Consider the following 23,121-nt stretch of genomic DNA (forward strand, 5'->3'; position numbering starts at 1 on the left):
GAGGCGGAGAAGTTGCTTCCTGATTGGTGGATTCTGTTTGGCGCCAACTAGGAAAGGGGGGCGGGGCAGCGCCGGCCCTCTGTAAGCAGCTATTACCGCGAAAGCCACCTCGGCTGCGACAGTCTGGAGGTCGGCCTGGTTCTCTGCGATCCCGGCCTGGGTAAGGGGAAGAGAAAAAAGCTAAGAGCGTGACCTTACCTTGCGGAACTTGCCTGCTGCTCCTCGGGCCTCCGAGTTTGTTTGGATTTGATCTTCAGGTTGCTGCGGTCCGCACGCCGGCTCGCCTCGCGGGGTGAGAGGGAAGCACCCGTGCTTGTGTCTGGCACCTGCCCGGTCCGGACGACCGCCCGTCCGCTCCGCTTGTTCGCGGCTGCGTCCCTGAACCCGCGGGGTCGTGTTTGTGTTTGACTCGTGGGCGCCGGCGGCGGGGCACGCGGCCGAAGCCGGTGTCGGCCGAGCGGGGCAGGCGCGGCGGACAGAGAGGGAGCGGGAGCCTTGGGAGTCCGGGCGCCGCCATGGAACTGGGCCCGGAGCCCCCGCACCGCCGCCGCCTGCTCTTCGCCTGCAGCCCCCCTCCCACGCCGCAGCCCGTCGTGAAGACGCTGTTTGGCGCGCCAGCCGCCGGGGGACTGTCGCCTGTCACCAACCTGACGGTCACCATGGATCAGCTGCAGGGACTGGGCAGGTGAGGAGGTGCGGACGCGCGGTGCCCGAGGCCGCTGGCCTCCCACAGGCCTTCCCACTGCCGGGAAGATCGGGTCGTGAAACGGACCGGGAGCCGGGCGGGTCGTGCGGGTCCGCGCCCGCCGCTCGGGGGCTGTCGGGCCGGGGCCCGCCATGTGCACCCTGCCCCCGCCGGGCAGAATGTTGGGCGGAGAGGCAGTTCCGACCCTGCAGGGCTGCCCTCAGCCGGGGCTGGGCCCGGGCTGTGGCCGGGGACCCCCCACCCTCGTCGCCCCTTTGAGAATTCCCGGCACTGGCTTTGTGCTTCCCGGGAAGCTCTGCGGAATACACCCGTACGGGGGAAGGGCTGGCCCTCGCAGGCGCTTCAGTCCAGCCCTTCCCGAACCAGCTCACAGAATCTTAGTTTCCTGCGAGCTTTCTCTTCTCAACAAAGGGACGTGGCATTTCCTTTCCGGGTATTTGTGCAAAAACATCGTCCTAGTCCCTCGCCCGCGCACTTTCCTCATGTTGATCCCTCTGCTTTCCTAATTCCTGTCTCATCCAGCTTTCCATAGCTCGCTAGGCTTCTCCTTGGAGGAACAAACGCGTCCCACACTGTTTCTGACGAGGCTGCTTTCCCCTCAGTCTTGGTATACCATATTCTGAGCCGTCTCGTTCACGGTTCCCAAGCCCTGAAAAGCAGGAACTCCTGTCCCATTCTTCAGTTATCTCTAGCACAGTACCTAGAACACATGCTCTCATTTCAGGAAATAGCTCCCCATTTGCCATAGTCATCGTGTCTTGCAATGTGGCCAGGGGCCAAGCCACCCGCTCTTCCCTCCCTTGCTTGGTGCTAACTGGGTGTTCCCAGTGGCAAGAAGGGCTCTGTGGTGTGTCCTAGAAGTGATGGTAATTCATGCCAGACTGGCTGCTTGTTAACCTCATGGCCTGTTTCCTGTATGTGGCCTTTTAGTGCTGTCCTAGAAATCGCTCATGTGCAATTATTTTTCTTGTCTTCAGCGAGTATGAGCAGCCACTGGAGGTGAAGAACAGCAGTCTGCAGAGAATGGGCTCCTCCGAATCAACGGATTCAGGTATTCCTTGGGTCTTTGCCAGTCTGTTCTGTGGGGAGCAACATGGGAATTTCCTAAAGCAAGCATCGAGTGTGTATAAGGAGGTGGTGTGTGTGCTTGCCCTGGAAAAATGACTTAACATTCACCATTCCTCAGTGAGTGAAGTCCAGAAAAACACAGGATGACAGCTTCCTCCTAGGACGCAGCAGGTGATGGCTCAAATGCTTGGGCCCCTACTACCTCTGTGGGAGGCTTGGATTGAGTCCCTGAACTAGCAAATGGGATATCTATTCTTTTTGTCTCCTTCTTTCTAGTAGATGAAAAAATAAACATTAAGAAATTAGGATAAACTTATTATAAGAATAATGAAGTCAGTGATCCTGCTATGGAGGAAATGAACAAGGGTGCTTTTTTCAATTTCCTAAATTCAGGTTACCGCATGCACAGATAAGAGCATTTAGGGTACAGATGTTTAGTTTTAGGACTTGCAAAGGCAAACGTCATAAAATGTAGTATAGACTTAAGAACTGGAGATGAGATTCTTATTTGTGGAAGTAGACAGGTGAGAGTATCGGTTCTAATGCCTAATCTGTAAGGCTTTGGCAGCATCATGGAGCGGTGTGAGCTTGGCATGTGCTGGTGGGTCTTAGCTAGCACAGAAGTAGTACTGAGCAGTGTCTCCTCCACCCTACTACTTTTGGAGAGATGGACACCTTTCTTGGAGTCATTTTGTTAAAGGCAGCCAATGTCTGCCTTGTGTGATGATTAATATATTTTTCTTTTAAAAAATATTTATTTTTATGTATTTGAAATCAGAGAGCTCTTCCATTCACTTCTTCCCAAATGCCTGCTAAGGACAGGGCTGGGCCAGGCTGAAGCCAGGAACCACGGACTCTATTCTGGTCTTCCATGTGTATGGCAGATCTAATTTACTTGAGGCATCACCATTGCTTCCCACGATGCTAATTAGCAGGAAACTGGAATTGAAAAAGAGCTTGAATTTGAACCTGGGCACTCTATGGGATACTGGCATCCCTGGTGGTGTTTTAACTGCTGCACCAAATGTCTGTTCCATAATTGTACTTTATAATCCTCAGAATTACTTGGATAATTTGATGAGACAAAATACTTGAAATCAAAACTATTCCAGGAAAATACAGTATGTTTTGAATAACTATGCATGATGTGAATAAGTTTAATTCACCCTCCATAAATTCTATTTCCTTTGATGGCAATTGCCAGTAGAAGGGGATTCATGTATATATATTATGAGAATGTTATCTATGTATTTTAACAAAATGGAATTTGTGTATTATTTCCTCACTTTTTTTTTTTTTTTTTTAATTTTCCACAGGTTTCTGTCTGGATTCTCCTGGGCCCTTGGACAGGAAAGAAAAGTATGTATTCACTGCTTTTAAATTTATACATAGAAAAAAAGCCTTTCTTAACTTCTTAAAAGATTTACTTATTTATTTGAAATGTGGAGAGAGAGATCTTCCATGCACAGGTTCACTCCCTAAATGCCCCCAGTGGCCCAGGCTAGGCCAGGCCAAAGTATCATCTGCTGCCCCCCAGGTACATGAGCAGGAAGTTGGGTTAGAAGCACAGAAGAGTCAGGCACTGCAATTGGGATACAGGCATCCCAAGGAGCAGCTTAACCCACTGTGCTACAATAGCCTGTCCCTCAATTTTTTACTGAAGTTCTTTATATTCTGCACTGGAACCCTAGCTTTAGCTGTTCCTAGAAAGACCCCTGGATTCTGGAAAAACTTCACGAGTAGTGTGTACTTCCCTCCTTAGATTTTAGCTCTTGTTTTGGTGTTAGTCAAATTCTTAAGAGAATGTATTTTAAGGGAAGGTTTGGATTTTCTTTTTTACCTAGAAGCCCAGTGTTGGAGGTGCTCCTAAAAATAGGATAGCGGCCGGCACCGCAGCTCACTGGGCTAATCCTCCGCCTTGCTGCGCCGGCACACCGGGTTCTAGTCCCGGTCGGGGCGCCGGATTCTGTCCCGGTTGCCCCTCTTCCAGGCCAGCTCTCTGCTGTGGCCAGGGAGTGCAGTGGAGGATGGCCCAGGTGCTTGGGCCCTGCACCCCATGGGAGACCAGGATAAGTACCTGGCTCCTGCCATCGGATCAGCGCGGTGCGCGGGCCGCAGCGCGCCGGCCGCGGTGGCCATTGGAGGGTGAACCAACGGCAAGGGAAGACCTTTCTCTCTCTGTCCACTCTGCCTGTCAAAAAATAAAAAAAATAAAAAATAAAAATAAAAAAATAGGATAGCATCAGAAATTTATTTCTTTTCTTTCCTAAAATAGGAATGTGTTTGACTGCTCCCTCACATTGTAGGTTAAAATGAACATCTTTACTCGCTTTATTCTCATTGTTTACCTTCTGATCTTATTACAGTCTCGAAAATCCCATGAAGAGGATAAATTCCCTGCCTGTAAGTTAGTTCCCTTGTTTATTTTGAGGTCGTACCTGTTGTCTGCTTGCCAGCTTCCAGCTTGCCTTGATAGACCTCAATGTAGAAAGTGAAACTGCTTTTCTTCAGTCTCAGAAGCACTCGAGACTACAGTAGCTTTAATAAGGGCTATCTATCCACTGAAGACATCTGACTAGCAGAACTTGATTAAAACAGGATGAAGTTTTGTTTTTGTTTATTAAGATTTATTTTATTTGAAAGGCAGTTATAGAGAGGGAAAGACAGAGATCTTTTACCTGCTAGTCTACTCCTCAAATGGACACAATGGCCAGGGCTGGGCCAAGCCAAAACCAGAAACTGGGTCTCCCACATGGATGTAGGGGCCCAAGCACTTGACCATTCTCTGCTGCTTTCTCAGGGATGCTAATAGGGAGCTGATTGGAAGTGGAGCAACCAGGATCTGCCCATAAGGGATGTGCACACTGCAGGCAGCAGCCTTTACCTGCCATGCCACAGCAACCTACAGTGCACAGAGCTAGGAAAGGGCCTTTTATGCAGATATTTGGGGATGAAGTTATCTCCCACCTCACTTCTTTTGAGAGCTGTTTTCCATGGAATTTTTATTTATGTACCCTAATTATTTCCTTTTTTTCAATTTGATAGCCGAAGCTCTTGGGATGCAGCCCAGCTCTGAAGAGGAGCCATTCTGATTCTCTTGACCATGACATCTTTCAGCTCATTGACCAGGATGAGAACAAGGAAAATGTGAGTGTGGCATCACTGCACTAAGCCAGATATCAGGAGTTTGCAGAAAAATTTCTGGGAGTATTCAACTTTGGCCAGAGAAGTGTGTGGCCTTTGTAGTCAGAAAATTTGGGATTGAATCCTGCTTCTTACTAGCTGTGGGAGCTTGGCAAATAACTTCCCTTTTTAGGCTTCTTTGTAAAGTAGGGATACCAATACCTCTTAGGGCCATTGTATAAAGAATTTAAAATGGTGCCTGGAAGGTAGGCAGCAACAGATCTACCATCTGCTGGGGTTTTTTGTTTGTTTTTATTTTCTTAAAGATTTAATTATTTGAAAGTCCAAATTACAGAGAAAGGGGCAGAGATCTTCCATTGACTGGTTCACTCAAAATGGCTGCAACATCAGGGCTGGGCCAGGCTGAAGCCAGGATCCATGTGCTTTATCCTGGTCTTCAACTTGGATATAGGGGCCCAAGGACCTGGGACATTCTCCATCGCTTTCCCAGGCGCATTAGCAGGAAGCTGGATTGGAAGTGGAGCAGCTAGGATTCAAACTGATGCCCATATGGGATGCTGGCACTGCAGATGGTAGCTTAACCCACTGCGCCACAGTGCCACCCCCATCTGCTGTTTAACTTCCCCAAATGCTCTCAATAGCTAGAGTAGGGCCAGGCCAAAGCTGGGAGCCCAGAATTCCTTCTGGGTCTCCCACATGGTTGCCAGGGACCCAAACACTTGAGCCATCACTTGCTACCTCCCATGGTGCACATCAGCAATAAGCTGAATCAAAAGTGCAGGAGCTTGAACTCAAGCCAGCCACTCAAATCGGAATGTGGGCATCCTAAGAGGCCAGACACCCACCCCTGACTTTTTCAGATGCACAGGAAGGCATCCAAAACAGTTGAACATATTTGCTTAACTCTCCCTACCCTTTCCCAGAGTATTTCCGTATGTCTGTTTTCTCTCTGTTCCATTTTCTGCTAAAAATAATCAGTTTGTGATCATTATATTCTTATAGAGTTAGTGTAAAACCTGCCTTCATGAACTCTCCTGACGATTCTTTGGTAACTTGGGAGATGTCATGAAGGAGATGAAAATGAGTTCCTGCCTTCAGGGCTTGCAGAGCAAGCAATGGGTCTACCCCCATGCAGTGTTTCTTTCTGCCAGCCAAACTGTTACAATGCTTTGTTATCCCCCAAGCCTCTCCCCGATTGCCTGCATAGAGCTGTTTTCTAAAGGGAAAATTGGGTAGATGGTGGTTGAAGAGCTGTTCTGGAGTCACTCTGTCTGCCTTCAGTATCATAGGCACATTTCACCTCTAAGGCCTAGTTTTTTTTAACTGCCTAAATAAATATTAAGAAAAAGTAACAGGTTCTTAAAGTGAATATTTAGGGTGAGGGTTCATGAGTGCTTTTGAAGTTTAAGTGAAATCATGTAATCTGTCACATTTAGCTATTTACAGTCAACATTGTAAAAATCATCCTTGTTGAGTAAACCAGTAGGGTTTTTTCATTGCTTTTTCTATGAAATACAGTAGTCATCTTAAGTGGGAAAATAATTGTCTGTCATTGGTAGGATGAGGTAAAAAATATGAAGCCCTCAGATGAAATGTTTTGACATAATGGACAGTTAATTGTGATGGCATTGCATTAGGATTTTAGACGGCATTTGTAGTTTATCACTCTGCTTTGTATAGATGGCAGATACTATGGGTTAGAAAATGAAAATGAAAGGCCGGCGCCGCGGCTCACTAGGCTAATCCTCCGCCTTGTGGTGCCGGCACACCGGGTTCTAGTCCCGGTTGCCCCTCTTCCAGGCCAGCTCTCTTCTGTGGCCAGGGAGTGCAGTGGAGGTGGCCCAAGTACTTGGGCCCTGCACCCCATGGGAGACCAGGATAAGTACCTGGCTCCTGCCATCGGATCGGGCACAGTGCACCGGCCGCAGCACGGCGGCCATTGGAGGGTGAACCAACGGCAAAGGAAGACCTTTCTTTCTGTCTCTCTCTCGCTGTCCACTCTGCCTGTCAAAAAATAAATAAAATTAAAAAAGAAAATGAAAATGAAGTGTGCTAAGAAAAAGGTGCCATTTGAGAAGTTAGCCATTGACAGAGCCACTGAAATTCTTAGTTACACAGTTCTGGAGCTGGCATTAGATTAGAAATAGCTAAATCTTTACTTTGGAGGCAGTTACAAACGTGGTCCACGCCCACATCCTTGCTTGTCTCCCCAAGTTACAACTGAGGCCCTTCATGGACAGTAGATGTCTCAACTGTTCTGTCTTTCAGGAAGCCTTTGAGTTTAAGAAGCCGACAAGACCTGCATCTCGTGGCTGCCTGCACTCTCATGGACTTGAAGAGGGTAAAGATCTCTTCACACAGAGGCAGAACTCTGCCCCAGCTCGGATGGTATGTGCTTCTAGTTTTCATAGGGGAGATCCTGATGAGAAGAACTTTAGAAAGCACCTCTTTAGTCTGGAGTTCTCACTGTCTCTGTCTTGACGTTGTTCTCAGAAGCTAGACTGTCAAGTACTTGTTTTTGTTGAGTCTAGGAGATGGTGTTTGAAATATTGGACCTGTAGAAGGAACACTTGATGTTGTTGATTCTGGGAAAATAGTCTGCTGGCATCCTGGGTCATTCTCTATCTGCAGAGTGGAATTATATCTTTCATTTAAAGCTTCCTCTGCAGAGCTTTTGCTTCTTGCAAAGGTAGTTTAATAAGAACTATAATGATGTCCAGTGATCCTACTGCCTACAGACTGCTTGGCAGTCTTGGGCCACTTGTTTCAGGGCTATTTATTTTTGGCAGACAGAGGTTGTCGTTATTCCAGAGTTTCTTACTGTTGGTTGGAATTGGGTCAATAATGCATTTATAGACTAAGAAGACCAAACCTGGGCAAAACTAATGCATTTTGTTTCCAGGTTCCTGGGAATTGATCTGAAAGTCTTCAGTCTAACTTGAGGTCTGAGATTCAGGTTCACCTGACGCTGCTGCTTTGTGCATTTACAAAGCAATAAAAAAAAAAAAATTGTATTTATTTGAGAGAGTCACTGAGAAAAGGAGATCCTACATTTGCTGATTTACCCCCCAGATGGCAGCAACAGCTGACGCTAAGCCTGGCCAGAGCCAGGAGCTTCCTCCAGGTCTCCCATGTGGGTGCAGGAGCCCAAGGGCTTGGGCCATCTTCCACTGCTTTCCCAGGCCACAGCAGAGAGCTGGATCAGAAGTGGAGCAAACAGGACTCAGCCGGCCCCCAGAAACTTTTTCTTATAAATAAGAATATTCCTAGTACCCATTGTGAGGTGCATTGCTTCTGGGAATAGTTCTTTGTGAAAGCTACTTGACTAGGCTCTACTCAGGACTATGTGTACAACAAATGATTTTCTTTTGATCAGTGGCTGCTAAATTTTACTTGGTATAACCAATATAACATGTTTTTCTCAAAAGCCAGTGAACCGTGTGTCTCTCATTTACTAATGAGCTATGAATTCTGTCTTACAGCTTTCCTCAAATGAAAGAGATAGCAGCGAGCCTGGGAATTTCATTCCTCTTTTTATGCCCCAGTCTCCTGTGACAGATACTTTGTCTGACGAAGATGATGGCTTCATGGACCTTCTTGATGGAGAGAACCTAAAGGTACCATGTGTGTGTGTCCATGGAGTTTTTCTGTCCATCCTACTAATTACTGGGAAAATCATGTGAAGAATAGCAGTTCCCTGGGACTTGGCTAGGTTGATTTGTTTAGTTTTTTTTTTTCCCCCTTTTTAAAGATTTGCTTTATTTGAAAGACAGAGAGTGAGAGAGAGAAAATCTTCATCTGCTGGTTCACTCACCAAATGGCCACAATGGCCCACACTGGGCCAGGCCAAAACTAGGAGCCAGGAGCTTCATTAGCTCTCACATGTGGGTTCATGAGCCCGGGGACTTGAACCCAAATCTTCCACTGCTTTCCCAGGACCAATATCGGGGAGCTGGATCAGAAGTGGAACAGCTGGGACGTGAACTGCTGCCCATATGAGATGCTGGCGTTGCAGGCGGCAGCTTTACCACTATGATACAATGCCAGCCCTGGTGAAACTTTAACACTGTTCTTGTCCTGATTAAATTTTTTCCAAAGAATACGTTGATAAGATCATTCTTACCCTGAAGGAGCTATAATGTGCAGAAGATATTGTGATAACCGTGTAGGACTGGCTGAGAAGTGCCCTAGAGCTAGAGACCTGATGCCTACACATGTGCTGTTAGCAGGTGTGCTTCCAGCTGTGTTTAGCTGTCTGAACTGTTGTGAACCTTTGCTGCAGAGGATAGATTATTAGAAACCTGAAGCATTTAAACTACTGGATCTTTTTAAAACCAGTTTCTCTCTTTAGAACGATGAGGAGACCCCGTCGGGCATGGCCAGCCTCTGGACAGCTCCCCTTGTAATGAGAAGAACTACAAACTTCGTAAGTTACTTCAGTATATCTGGAGGGAGCCTTGAGTGATTGGGCCACTGGATAGATCATCCTTAGTTGAGTGCAACCGAGGTTGACTGGAATGACAGGACTCAGGAACCCAGGTTTTAGGACTATCTTGGCTACCTACAGACTGACAGATCCGATTCATCTCTGCATGTTTCCTTATGTATAAACAATATCTAGCAGTTTAAAAAAGTGTATCTGAAGCTGTTAGCGCTTTTTTTTTTTTTTTTAAGATCATTCTCATGTATATTCCACAGCACCTAGAACAACATTTGACAAGCAACAAATCTCATAGGATATTTATATTTTTATTTGAGAGTAACTGCCCCATCTGCATGTGCTACATACTTGAGTTTCCATCATAGGGATACTTCAAAACAAAGTTAGAAGCAAGGAGGTATCTGTTTAGGTACACATTCTCATTTATGCAAACATCTGGGGAATAGTGGGTATGGTACAAGCTCAGAGTTGTGTACATCAATTGAGGTCTTTTTTTTTTTTAAGATTTATTTATTTATTTATTTGCAAGTCAGAGTTACACAGAGAGAGAGAGAGGTCTTCCATCTGATGCTTCACTCCCCAATTGGCCCCAACGGCTGGAACTGCGCCTATCAGGAGCCAGGAGCTTCCTCCAGGTCTCCCATGTGGGTGCAGGGGCCCAAGTCCTTGGGCCATCTTCTGCTGCTTTCCCAGGCCATAGCAAAGAGCTGGATAGGAAATGGAGCTGCTGGATCTTGAACTGGCACCCACATGGGATGCTGGCGCTTCAGGCCAGAGCATTTACCTACTGCACCACAGTGCTGGCCCTGATATCTGTGTTTCTAACTTGGTGACATGAACTGAAAATATGGGACAAGTGAGCTACAGTTTTGAGGCCACTTATGAGCTATAGTTGTCTAAAGCATGGTTTTTGAAAAAATAGGTTAACTCAGCACAAATGTTATATTAATTTTACCAGGTCATTTTGAAAAATGAAATTATATACCATCAATTGTATGGTTAGATTTAAAACTCAGGAAGAGTTTTCTGAGCTCTGAACAGTGGGGAATTTCCTTGCGCAGATGGTTCTGGCAGACTCACCTTTGCTGGTAGCTGTGGGCAAATAAAGAGGGAGAAAATCCGTTGTCTTTGGGGAGAGCAGACATGCTACACTAGGAACATTTTGAAGAAATAACATCAAAATTTAGTAGTTCAGTAAGATCCGATAGGACATTCTGCACAGGAAGAGACTAAGCTAAGGCATAGAGTTGTGTACAAGCTGAGATTAGAGAGTTGAAGTTAGACTGTCTCTACCATGAGACAGATTAGCAGTCTTCAGACTCTGAGAAGTTGAAGACATGTAGAGGTAGCATTTGGCCAAGTGGTTGGGGCACAAGTAAGAACACCTGCATTCCATATCTGGTACCTGGGTTCAAGTCTCAGCTCCAACCCCTGATTCCTGCCAATACAGATCCAAAGAGAGAGACAGATAAGAAAATTCACTACCCAGATGGCCACAGTGGCCGGAACTGGCTGGATCTGAAGCCAGGAGTTTCTTTTAGATCTCAAATACAGGTGCAGGGGCCCAAACACTTGGGCCATATTTTATATTCTTTGAAAGGTGGGGTTATGAGAGAGAGGAGCAGTAGGAACTTGAACTGGCACCCATATGGGATGCCGGCATTGCAGGTGGTAGCTTAACCCACTATGCCACAATACCAGCCCCAATTTTTGAGGGCTAATATCTTCAGCCAAGTACATATTCATCATGCAGTAGGTACACTGTGCCAGACCCCATGAGAGTTGCAGAGGGTAGATTGATTGACAATGTCTACTTCCTAATTTAGGATTGATTCCACCCCAGGAAGCCCTTGGTCTGTTTGTATTAACCATTCAAGTGAGCACATTTTAATGGAAGATGAATCTTTTTTTCCCTAAGGGCAATCGATGCAAGCTGTTTGACTCCCCTTCCCCGTGTAGCTCCAGTACTCGGACAGTGTTGAAGAGACCAGAACGATCTCAAGAGGAGTCTCCACGAGGAAACACAAAGAAGAGGAAGAGCATGACTGGGGCCAGTCCTGAAGAGGTAGCCGGTCCAGAGGAGGCTCAGGAGGTTAGTTTTGTGGAGCAGCTGGGTCTTGAACTGGCACACATATGGGATGCTGGCACTTCAGGCCAGGGCGTTAACCCACTGTGCCACAGCGCCAGCACAAGTCATTTTATGGATTTTTCTCCCTGTACCATCTGTCCAACTATTTTTGTTCATTTTTCTATTGGTTATCTCTTTATGGTAGTGGTTAATGTATATTTTCAAATATGAATGTTTTTATTGGATGAATTGGTTATTTCTCCTACTATTGATGGAGTAGGCTTACAGGCTCCTGGCTCCTGCCCTCCCCAACCTTAGCTATTATAAGCATTTGGGAAATGAACCAGCAGAAGAGAATTCTTTTAGTTTCTTTTTCCCATCTCTTTCTCCCTCTCAAATAACTTAAATAAATAAATAATTCTATGATGGACAGGATTTCTTTTTTGAAAATGTATTTTACTTTATCTTTTTATGTCCTGATTAGGCAGTCCTTCTATCTTCATTATTAACCTTTGTGACATGACCTTAGAAGTCATAGCTTCCTTCCTAATATCACAAAGGCATTCTGTGCTTTTTTATATACATTTCTTGGCCTAGCCTGGAGTCAATTATTTCAAATACCCCTGGTTTCTTTTAGTGTAAGTACTGTTTAGAGAACTTACTACATATATATCCTCTGGGGGTGCTCATTGCATTTGTGATTCTTATAAGGTTAAGAAGTACTTTTTAAATTTGACCTAATTTTTTTTGACAGGCAGAGTTAGTGAGAGAGAGAGAGACAGAGAGAAAGTTCTTCCTTTTGTTGGTTCACACCCCAAATGGCCGCTACCACCGGCGCACTGTGCCGATCTGAAGCCAGGAGCCAGGCACTTCCTCCTGGTCTCCCATGCGGGTGCAGGGCCCAAGCACTTGGGCCATCCTCCACTGCCTTCCTGGGCCACAGCAGAGAGTGGACTGGAAGAAGAGCAACCGGGACAGAACTGGTGCCCCAACCAGGACTAGAACCCAGAGTGCCAGCACCGCAGGCGGAGGATTAGCCTAGTGAGCTGCAGCGCCAGCCAAATTTGACCTAATTTTGACCTCCCTTTTTGTAGGAGAGATTTTAGTTTTAGGGCAATTCATTTATATAATGGAATAATAGACCTATCCAACAACCTGTTTTTTTCTGCTCCCGATACAATTAAAGAAAATATTTTAATTAGTAAGGATAGACATTAGCATTCCAGTCTCTTCCTTTTGACATGTTCTAGGTAAATGTTTATTCAAGTCCTTTGCCCTGGGACTGGTATTATGGTGGCAGTAGGAGCTGCTGTTCCTGATGCCCAGCTTCTCATACTGAAGTGCCAGTTCAATTCTTAGCTACTCTGCTTCTGATCCAGTTCCCCACTGTTATGCCTGGCAAGGCAGCAAAACATGACCAAAGCAGTTGGGCCTTTTCTGTCCCATGTCAAGCCCCAGGTGGGGTTTTGGCCCTTGGGGTGTGAACCAGAGGATAGAAGATCCCCTCCTGTCTTTATCTCTGTTGCTCTGCCTTTCAAATAATTAAAGCAAAACACCTTGCCTCATTCTCTGCCTTTGATTTGTTACAGATCATGCATCAGTCTTTATCCCTGGCATCTTCCCCAAAAGGGACCATCGAGAACATTTTGGACAATGACCCAAGGGATCTTATCGGAGACTTCTCCAAGGTAATTGCAAGCAGAGCTGCTCTGACTGAGCTACACAGGGAATAGGGGTACCTTAAACTTCACCTCAGCCTTTCTTCACCAAGATAGCTTTCAGGTGCCTCCAGGGGGACACAGTTAAAAATGTTAGAGGCACTTGGCCTAGCAGTTAAGCTGCTGGTAAGAATGCCCATGTTCCATATTGGAGTGCTGGGGTTTGAATCCCCAATCCAACTTCTTGCTAATGCACACCCCACGAGGCAGCAGATGATGGTTTAAATACTTGGTTTCCTGGCTGCTCTCTTTGACCTGGCCTGGTCTGAGTTGCTGTGGGTATCTGGGGACTGAACCAATGGATAGGAGCACTATCTCTTGGTCTGGCAAGCAGTCTTTCTGCTTCCCAGCAACAACCAAAGTCATGAGCGGGTAAACCAACTTGGTTTCTTATGATCAGGTACACATTATCTTCTGTGAGAGTGTATCCCTTGTTACTGCTAATAAGGAGCTGCCCACTAACAACTTTGACTCCAACCCAAAGACCAGGCTTTCTGGGAACTTTATGATCATAAGAATAGTAGTATGAAGAGGCAATAATACCTGTATCCTCACTACAGGTCTGTGTGTTGAAAGGTTATTTTAACAGATCCATCATTGAGACTTCATTGTCTGGTAAAAGATAGCCTTTGAAGGAAAAGGCCCTCAGGAAAGTACAGAGGAAGATGTACTGATGGCCTGATGTGCCACGCAAAAGGTGGCTGCCTTTAAGCTGTGATGGGCATGGATATTCAGTGCAGTAGTTTAGGCTGCTGTTTGGAACACCCACATTACATCCCACAACACAAAGCCTGGCACGGAGTCCTGACTGCCTCCAATCTACCTTCCTGCTGGTCTACCTGGGAAGGTAGCAGGAGATGTTTCAAATACTTTGGTCACTGCCATCCATGTAGATGGAGTTTGTAGCTCCTGGCTTTTGCCTTGCATAGCTCCTGCTTTTGTGGGCATTTGGGGAGTGAACCAGTGAGCAGATCTCTGTCTCTCTGCCTGTATCATAAAGAAAAGCTGAGGTGAAGTACAAAGGTGGGATATAGAATGTTTCTGGGGGATTTTGAAGGAGCTGGGCCTCTGAAGAAGAGAGGTGTATCTTCACTTTTATCATCTTCAAGTGGAATTGAAGGTGTTGGTTATGTTTTTAATGGCCATGGTGATAAGTGAGCTCTGGACTCTGTCCAGTTCTCTAATGAGTCATTGTGGATATGCCCCTCCTACTCCTTAACTGGGCCGGATCTTGTTTTTTCCATCCCTAGCATCTAGTACCATGCTGGGTATGGCAAGTGCTTGGGAGTGAGTGGCATATGTTCCATCGCTGTATTTGGGTGCTTTTCACAGCCTGCCTACTAAGATGAGGGTTCCTGACAAAGCAGAAAGAAAAGGAAATTATTAGCTGGGTATCCTTAGATTAGGTGTTGAGCGCTAAGGTCTGCAAATGGGAACAGTTTCATTGTGTGAAAATTCGATATCAGGGTGTTAAAGAGGTACCTAAAAGAGTAACTAGTATATACTGACTAGCTGATGACAGGCAAACCTTTCAATTCTCTCAATATATTCCCTTATTTCTTTTTAAGGCTTATCTCTTTCATACAGTTGCTGGGAAACATCAGGATTTAAAATATATCTCTCCAGAAATTGTAAGTCATCTTTTTGGAGCCTTCTGCACATGTGGTATTTGAATCTTGTTTCTGTCAGTCAAAGGTGATCTTTATCTTCCTGAATTTCTACAGATGGCATCTGTTTTGAATGGCAAGTTTGCCAGCCTCATTAAAGAGTTTGTTATTATTGACTGCCGGTACCCATATGAATATGAAGGAGGCCACATCAAGGTATGGGTTTTTTTTGTTGTTTTTTGTTTTTGTTTTTTTGTTAAAGGATTTACTTTATTTGAAAGGCAGAGTTGGAGAGAGAGAGGAAAAGACAGAGATTTTCCCATCCATGTATTCACTTCCCAGATGGCCGTAATGGCCAGGGCTGGGCTGGACCAAAGCTGTGAGCAAGGAGTGTCTTCCAGGTCTCCCATGTGGGTGCAGGGGCCCTGCTTTCCTAGACGCATTATAAGGGAGTTGGATCTGAAGTAGAGGAGTCAGGACTCCGACCAGTGCCCATATGGAATGCCAGCACTGCAGACGGCGGCTTAACTTGCTACGCCACAACACTGGTCCCAAGCGGTTGGTGGCAGGTGTCTTACTCCTGTGTAAGGAACAAATGTTGTCTGGTGTGTAGTACTTTTCCTTAAATTTTATTATTTTGGAATATTTGCATATATATGATGAGATATCCTGACAATATCATCCAAGTCTAAATTTGAAATTTATTTGTGTCATATACCTTATATTCATAGCCTATAGGTAATTTAATGTACCTGTATTTTGAGTGCAATCCATCATGTGGGTCAAATGTACAATTTTCCACTTAGCATCATGGTGACACTGAAAAGTTTTAAATTTTGGATCTTCAGCATAGGGATGCTCAAGCTGTATTTTTTTCTTTAAGATTTATTTATTTATTGCAAAGGCAGTGTTACAGAGAGGCAGAGAGAGAGGTCTTCCATCCTCTGGTTTACTCCCCAGATGGTCGCAATGGCTAGAGGTGCACCAGCTAGGATATTCCTCCGGGTCTCCCATGCAAATGCAAGGGACCAAGAACTTGGGCCATTTTCTACTACTTTCCCAGGCCATAGCAGAGAGTTGGATCGGAAGTGGAGCAGCTGGGACTTGAACTGGTGTCCATATGGGATGCCGGCAGAGCAGGCAGTGATTTTACCCACTATGCTATGTCGCTGCCCCCTCAAGCTGTATCTTGTGGAATTTAAAAATTCCCAAATTTGCAAATACTACCCAGAAAGTGCACCATAGTTTTGTAACAGGGTTTGAGGCGCCTGTTTCCGATCCCCACGTGTATTGCTAAATGATGAATGTGTGTAGACATGTAGCTCTATTGTGATAGATACCAGATAGTCTACTGGCTGTTGAGCCAGGAAGCCTGCAAAATCGCACAAAGTAGTCCCATAGACTCATTACATAATTACCTCAAGTTTGATACATGCAGTGCCAAGGGTCTCTGATGCCTCCACAGGGTGCAGTGAACTTGCACATGGAAGAAGACGTTGAAGACTTCTTGCTCAAGAAACCCATTGTGCCTACTGATGGCAAACGGGTCATCGTCGTGTTCCACTGCGAGTTTTCCTCAGAGAGAGGTCCCCGCATGTGAGTACTGTGTGAAACTAGGCTCTGGGGCAGCGACCCCATGATGTTTTCATGGGATGTGATGGTATATGGCTTTCCGTTGGAACATATTTTAGTATTTTAAGCATCCTTTTGGCAAAAGTACAAATTCATGAGTGACATTTTCCTGAATTCTTATCCATTTAGCAACTGATTTATTTCTTGGATGACTTTTCTGTTAGGCTTAACCTCACAGTTTCAGTTTCAGTTGCACAAAGGATTTCAGCCTTCTCCAGTTCTGTCTGATGCTTAGTGGTGCCCATACAGTATTCTCCACAGATCTGGCCGTTCTGGAGAGGCTCACTCTTAGTTTCTTATGTTGAGTTAAAATTCAGCTCTTCCAACTTCCTCCACTGTCCTTAGTTCTCCCTTTGGAGCTACCCTTCTCGTATAACATCCTTCAAATACAAAGTATGGATATGAAGTTCTTGCTTTCCTAAACTTGATGGATTATGTTTTAAAGAGCTTGGAAAAATCCATCATTGCAGAGGAGTGGGTCATGTTCACTTTGTTACCACTTGGGGGTAAAAAGAAAGGGCCATACAGCTGCTCATAGTTAGTTACCTGTGTCCATGCAAAATGGATTGCAAAGCCTGGAGCATTATGGGCACTGTAGAGGCAATAAAAATAGAGCAGTGCAGTAAAGCACTGCACAGTGAAGAGAGTAGCAAGGAGAAGTGACAGGACCGTGATGCAGCAGAGGTCCAGGTGGGGAAGAGTACTGTGAGATGATCACCAGAAGTGCTGAGAAACAGGGCAGATGGGGAGATAGGACTGAGGGTGCAATATCAACAAAGATGGTCCAACAGCAGCCATGTTTTTGTGCCTTGTTTTTACTCTAAACTTTGCCAAAGTTCATGATCGCTCCTAAGGATGAGAACTTTGCCCTACATTTATATGGGTCAGGGTGGGTGTGTGTGTGTGGCAGGTGTGGAGAATGCAAGGGGAGGCTGGCTCAGCTGATACTGGAAAACCTGACTGGATGGGGGTCAGGTACTAGAACTGCTTGACTTGGAGAAAGGAAAGTTGGGAAAGGGACCACTTACTGAACAGGGCTCAATGGTCAGGAACTCAAAGTCAGCACCAATTGTTTCCAGGAATTGGTGTAAGGTCTGGAAGACATGGAAGGAGTACTTAAGCCACAAGCTCTACTTTAGCTTTTCCTGCGTTGCCTTGTTTCTCTGCACTGGGAGAGCTCACCTTGCTCTGGCCTTCCTATTTATTAGGTGTCGGTATGTGAGAGAGCGAGATCGGCTTGGTAACGAGTACCCCAAACTCCATTACCCTGAGCTGTATGTCCTGAAAGGGGGCTACAAGGAATTCTTCTTGAAATGCCAGGTAAGACAGAGTGGAAAGCATGCCTCCTGCCCCTGTGCCAGACTAGTGGATCTTGCCGGGGGCCTGAGGACAAGGTGGTTATCTGCCCTATACAAAGAGGGCCCCTGGAGAACCAGCTGCCCAGGTCTGCATTGTTCTTTCAGCCTTGCAGCCCTGGGAAGGGAGGGAGCCAGATTGTGCATGTGAGCCAGGCATGCCTTAACCTCATCCCCTCCTGTCCCCAGTCTCACTGTGAGCCCCCCAGCTACCGACCAATGCACCATGAGGACTTTAAAGAAGACCTGAAGAAGTTCCGCACAAAGAGCCGGACCTGGGCAGGGGAGAAGAGCAAAAGGGAGATGTACAGTCGCCTGAAGAAGCTCTGAAGACGGTGGTGCATGCAACAGCAGCCTGAGCTCCCTCCGTTCCTCCTACAATCCCCTTTGGGCTGCAGACAAACTTGAGCAAAGGGGTCAGCTATGTGATATTTGGAGAGAAGGCCTGGGGCTTCCATTCCTTGAACCTGCTTCCCACACTCCGGAGGTTGGAGCCCCCAGGGCATTCTAGTGGCTGTGCCTGGTCTGTCACTGTAAGACGTCCTCCCTCCACGTCTGAACTGTGTCCCAAGGCTGTCACGGGCCATAGTGCAGTCTCCGCAAGCTGTCAGGCTGTTTTCTGGCTCGTCATCCTCCACAATTGCAAGAAGCAGCTGGGGCCTCAATGGACTCTGGTCTTCCTCATGAAGGGAGGGGCAGGGTAGAAAGAAGCAACGTGAACAGATATGTTGCTGGCCAGATACCAAAGACAGACTGGGAAGAAAAGGTCTTCGTGGGACAACTGTATCTTTAATTTATTCAACTTCACCAATTATTTTATTTTTTTGTAACCGCTGGAGACTTTACTGCTTCATTAAGTCAAAATACTGCCATTCTAGGTAGGGTTTTTATCATCCCAGGGACTACCTCTGCTTTTAATTAAAAAAGAAAAGAAGGGAGTAAGAAAAGGCAAAGTCGTTGTGAGTCATGGGACAGAGAGCTAGGAGCTCTGTCACCCCCAGGAAGCACTGCCGTACTGGGGCTGCTGCTATTTAAATCCAAGGACTGAGTTACTGGTGGGTTGGGCACTGGACTCAGGCTTGGCTATAGGACATAAGCTACACCTCCCAGACCTACTTCTGGCCATTGAGATCTGTTGGCTGGGGAGGTCCCTGTTCTTCACCCCAGTTCCCTATGGTGTTGGCTGGCATAGGAATCACCATTGGGAAAGCATTTCAGGCAGCTTTGGGCCACCCCCAAGTCAGTTCTGGAATGTAATGTAGGTGTCCCAGGGTGTTGGGGTGGAGTAGGGGATGGGTGGATCTCACCAACTGTCTCCCCTGGTTATCTTGATAACTCTTGGATAGCTTTTATTTTAATTTTTGAAAAATAGTCATGAGTCAAAAGAGTATCAAATCAGTGTTGGATGGGCCACCCAGATGTAGGGAGAGGGGCTGGGAGCCCTGGGCCTTTGGAGGGAGGGTGCTGGCATAGAGATGTCTGCATTGATTTTTTTTCTCAGAAGGGAGTGTGGTGGATTTTGAAGGTAAAACTTTCTGGGTTTATCATGTTTTAATTTGAGGGACAGGGAGTGATGAATCATCACCAATTGCCCCCTTATCTAACTCCAAGGAAGTGGGGGGTCTCAAAGGATTCCCTCCTAGGGAGCTGGGGCTGCCTTGACTGATTCTACACAGGCCTGTTGGTGGCACCTGCTCCTCCCCACCCTCAGGTGCCAGCCTCCTCACCATCACTGTTCCTGTGGGGTATAGCCAGGCTCTTCCTATCAAGTGTCAGCTTTCCCTCTTAACTTGTTCTGGGTAGAGAGGGAATCTGATACTGGAGATGACTGGTTGCTATATTATGGGTTTGAGTCGCTTTTGGATATAAAGGAAAGAGCATGTGGAGAGGAAGAAAGAGGGCCTCATCCTACACTTACTCAGACATACCATTTGGTCTTTTTAAGGATTCTGTTGGTTACATGCCTGAAGAGGGAGGGGGGTTGGCCTTCAAACTGTACCAACTTTGTTAACCAACTATTGCAGGCTCTGAAAAAATAAAAATGATCTTGAACCCATACTCTACTTTGTCCTTGATATATTTAAATGCATCTACATTTTCCTGGGACTACACTTAACTAAAACTGTGACTGAGGCAAGAAGATAAGGGATCCAGGGATGGCTGGAAAAACCTCTCTGCTATTTTTGAATTGATAAACTTGTGAATTGGTTGGCAAGATTAAATGGGTACTTAAAAGCTAGCCTGGGGGCAGGTGCTGTGAAACAGTAGGTTAATCCTCGGCCTGCACTGACAGCAAATCATGGGTGCTGCTTCGAGTCCTGGCTGCTCCACTTCCGATCCAGCTCTCTGCTGTGGCCTAGGAAAGCAGTGGTGGGCCCCTGTACCCACATGGGATACCCAGAAGAAGCTCCTGGCTCCTGGCCTTGGGTAGGCCCAACTCCAGCTGTTGAGGCCATCTGGGGAGTGAACCAGCAGATGGAAGACCCTTCTGTCTCTCCCTATCACTGTAACACTACCTCACAAATAAATGAAAAAAAAAAAAAAAGCTAGGCTGAACTGATGTCATTTCTTCACAAGGCCCATTAGTTTAATAGGACAGCAGGACAATAAGAGTTTTTGTTGTGCTCTGCAGTGGGTAGAAACAGGAGAGAGATTTGTCAATCACATGAAATTTTACAAGTGATGCAGGGCCAGCACCGTGGCTCACTTGGTTAATCTGCCTGCGGCGCCGGGTTCTAATCCCGGTTGCTCCTCTTCCAGTCTAGCTCTCTGCTGTGGCCTAGGGAGGGCAGTGGAGGATGGCCCGAGCATTTGGGCCCTGCACCCACATGAGAGAACAGGAGGAAGCACCTGGCTCCTGGCTGCAGATTGGTGCAGATCGCTGTGGCAGCCATTTGGGGAATGAACCAACAAAAGGAAGACCTTTCTTTGGCCAAAATGTGTAATGGCTGGAGTCTTGCAGAATAGAGTGATGCCTTGGATAGAAGAAACTTGTTTTTTATATAGATGTAGAAAGACTAGTAGTTCAAACGTGCTGGATAACATTTTAAATCTCAAACACAAGTGTTGATCTGAAATATTTCCCACATAAGCTCCATTTAGACACTTGTCTTTCCATCTGATTTCCATCTATATAGAGCCATCACCGCTGCCTCTCAGAGTTGGCATTAGCAGGAAGCTGGAATCAGGAGCCACAACCAGGGATCCAACCCAGGTACTCCATTGTGGGACATGGGTATCCTAAATGGCATTTTAACTACTAGGCCAAAATGCCTGCCTCCTCCCCATTTTTTTTCTTTAAATGTATGAAGAGAAAAATCCTCTGTGATACCAGTCTCCAGTGTCACTGACATTGTGTTTACATGTTGTGAAGGACTGTTAGAGTAGATAGCATATCTATGGTACTGCATTGGGTTTATATTACACTCCAAGTCTTCCCCATCTAGCACCCCATTTCCTCTTATCCCTTGCAGAGACCATATCCAAGCACCCTCTCATCCTCCTAGTCACTTTATTTTCACATTGTATTTCTGAGAGTGTACAGACAATACAGACATAGAGATGATTTTCAATGGCATGGGAAATTATTTGGCTAAACCCTGACTTATTTGAACCCATCCCATACTACAGTACCTTCTCAAAAAACAAACTCCTTATTCCTAATGAGAAGATTCAAGCCTTGAATAATCAGACAACAGAAGCTTTACTTTTCATGGAGGAAATAGCCAAATATCTACTTGTAATCAATATGTATACATATTTAAAAGCACATATTTCTGAGTTGTACTACTTTCTTTGAACTCATGTTAAAATATGTGAGATGACATAGTGCCATGCTAGTCATGTATGGAAAACAATCCAAAGCCCAAGTACCCATTCCTGTAGTGAGGCTTTTCTTAATGTCATAGAAGTGTATATTTATGGGTTCTGTTAAGATACTTCATCTTTTTAAATCATGGAGAACTTCAGACATGTAAAAGTAAGTAAAATAATGAGCCCCCCCCCGCCTTTTTTTGCCCATTAGACGGCTTCAGCATCTATTCATAGCCAGTCTTACTGCTTCTTTACCTCACCCCAGCTTGCTTTGCTTTTTCCCTGGATTGTTGCAAAAACCAGCTGGCTTCCTGTTTGACCTGTACCTGCTACAATCAACTTGCTGAAATGAATAGTTAGGTCAACCAATTCTTGCTTGAGAATTTGATTGTTCTTTGTTGCCTATAAAAATGAAATCTGAATTCTTTAGCTCATGTGCTCACGTCAGCCTTATCCTGTGTTCATTTTATGCCCCAATAACAGGGCAAGATTCTGTCTCTAGAATGCTTCCTGCCTTCTGCACCTTGCTTGTTACAGCTGGAAGCCTGTCATGCGGACAGTTTAGTCAATGCATAGGAAAACTTGGGTACAGACAACACCCACAGTCAAGGGTGGGTTATCTCTGGAAACTTTGGACACGACAACATATTTAAAAATCTAGGGGCAACTATTACATGTAAGATGTGATCTCCTGGCTCAGATAAAGATATTTAAAATATGAAAAAATGTATAAGAAGTAGTCCAACACTCATATTCCACATGCCAGCCTAGAAATAAAGAGCAGAGCTGAAGGCCCCTGATTTGATCACAAACTCTCCAGACAACCCCACCCCCACCCCATCACAAGATAACCATATTCTTCCCTGACGTGATCTTTTAAGGAAATACAGAAATGATTTTTGGTTTTAAAACTAGTGAATACCTTGGCATTCATCTGCAACTCACTTTGACTCCTTTGAGTCTCAAACTAAGGACACCTGCTTCAGGAAGGCACAGCCTAACTCAGCAGTGACAAATAGGCCACACCTCCTCTCCTGCAGAGGAAACGAAGTCACTTCTCCCTCTAAGTCCACTCCTGGTGGTTAACAGGAGCCAATGGAACTAGACACTTCCTGTGGCCACTATGTCCCAACAGTCTGGCTCTGGTATTAGGATGACACTTTAGATACCCCAATTCCCACTTTAGATCTATCTACTAGGACTACAGAGCTGAGAAGTCTGCAAGCCCCAGGAATCTGTGACGGCAGGACTTTTCAGATTCAGCAGCCCTGGGATGAGGCCGGGGATTCTGCATTTCTAACAAGCTCTGAGTGCTGCTGATCTTTAGACCACTCTTTGAACAACCAGCCTTAAGAACGGAACAAAGTAGGACAATTGGTACAACAGTTAAAGATGCCTCTTGGTTCACCTGCCTCCCATTTCAGTTCAAGTCCCAGTCCTGCTCCTAACTCCAGCTTCCTGCTAATGCATACCCTGGGAGGCAGCAGGTGATGGTTGGGTCTCTGCTGCCCATGTGGGAGGCCTGGATTGAGTTCCTGGCTCCTGGCATTTGAAGGAGTGAACCAGTAA

At 45.9% G+C, this 23,121-nt stretch overlaps 1 protein-coding gene across 2 annotated transcripts; it reads left to right on the forward strand.

The window, feature by feature from the left end:
* The first annotated feature begins 296 nt into the window (after positions 1–296).
* On the forward strand, positions 297–19,797 carry CDC25A (cell division cycle 25A). 2 transcript variants are annotated; one of them, XM_008260577.5, is made up of 15 exons: positions 297–685; positions 1,684–1,757; positions 3,091–3,133; positions 4,141–4,177; positions 4,820–4,921; positions 7,187–7,306; positions 8,401–8,535; positions 9,270–9,344; positions 11,278–11,451; positions 13,017–13,115; positions 14,714–14,776; positions 14,870–14,968; positions 16,218–16,348; positions 17,593–17,704; positions 17,929–19,797. In XM_008260577.5, exons 1-15 carry the CDS (start codon positions 516–518, stop codon positions 18,067–18,069), a joined length of 1,575 nt encoding a protein of 524 aa, XP_008258799.2. In that variant the 5' UTR covers positions 297–515; the 3' UTR covers positions 18,070–19,797. The 2 variants fall into 2 exon arrangements, with proteins under 2 accessions (XP_008258799.2, XP_017199286.2); XM_017343797.4 differs by having other exon boundaries at positions 379–685; positions 8,464–8,535.
* The last annotated feature ends 3,324 nt before the right edge of the window (positions 19,798–23,121 follow it).

The sequence above is a fragment of the Oryctolagus cuniculus genome, chromosome 10 (assembly GCF_051225735.1).
Source record: "Oryctolagus cuniculus isolate XC-2025 breed Fujian yellow rabbit chromosome 10, ASM5122573v1, whole genome shotgun sequence".
NCBI lineage: Eukaryota > Metazoa > Chordata > Mammalia > Lagomorpha > Leporidae > Oryctolagus > Oryctolagus cuniculus.

Coding starts and splice junctions, on each gene's coding strand:
- CDC25A (XM_008260577.5), top strand. CDS start 516: ATGGAACTGGGCCCGGAGCCCCCGCACCGCCGCCGCCTGCTCTTCGCC. Junction 13,116..14,713: donor TTATCGGAGACTTCTCCAAG/GTAATTGCAAGC, acceptor TTTCTTTTTAAG/GCTTATCTCTTTCATACAGT. Junction 14,969..16,217: donor ATGAAGGAGGCCACATCAAG/GTATGGGTTTTT, acceptor ATGCCTCCACAG/GGTGCAGTGAACTTGCACAT.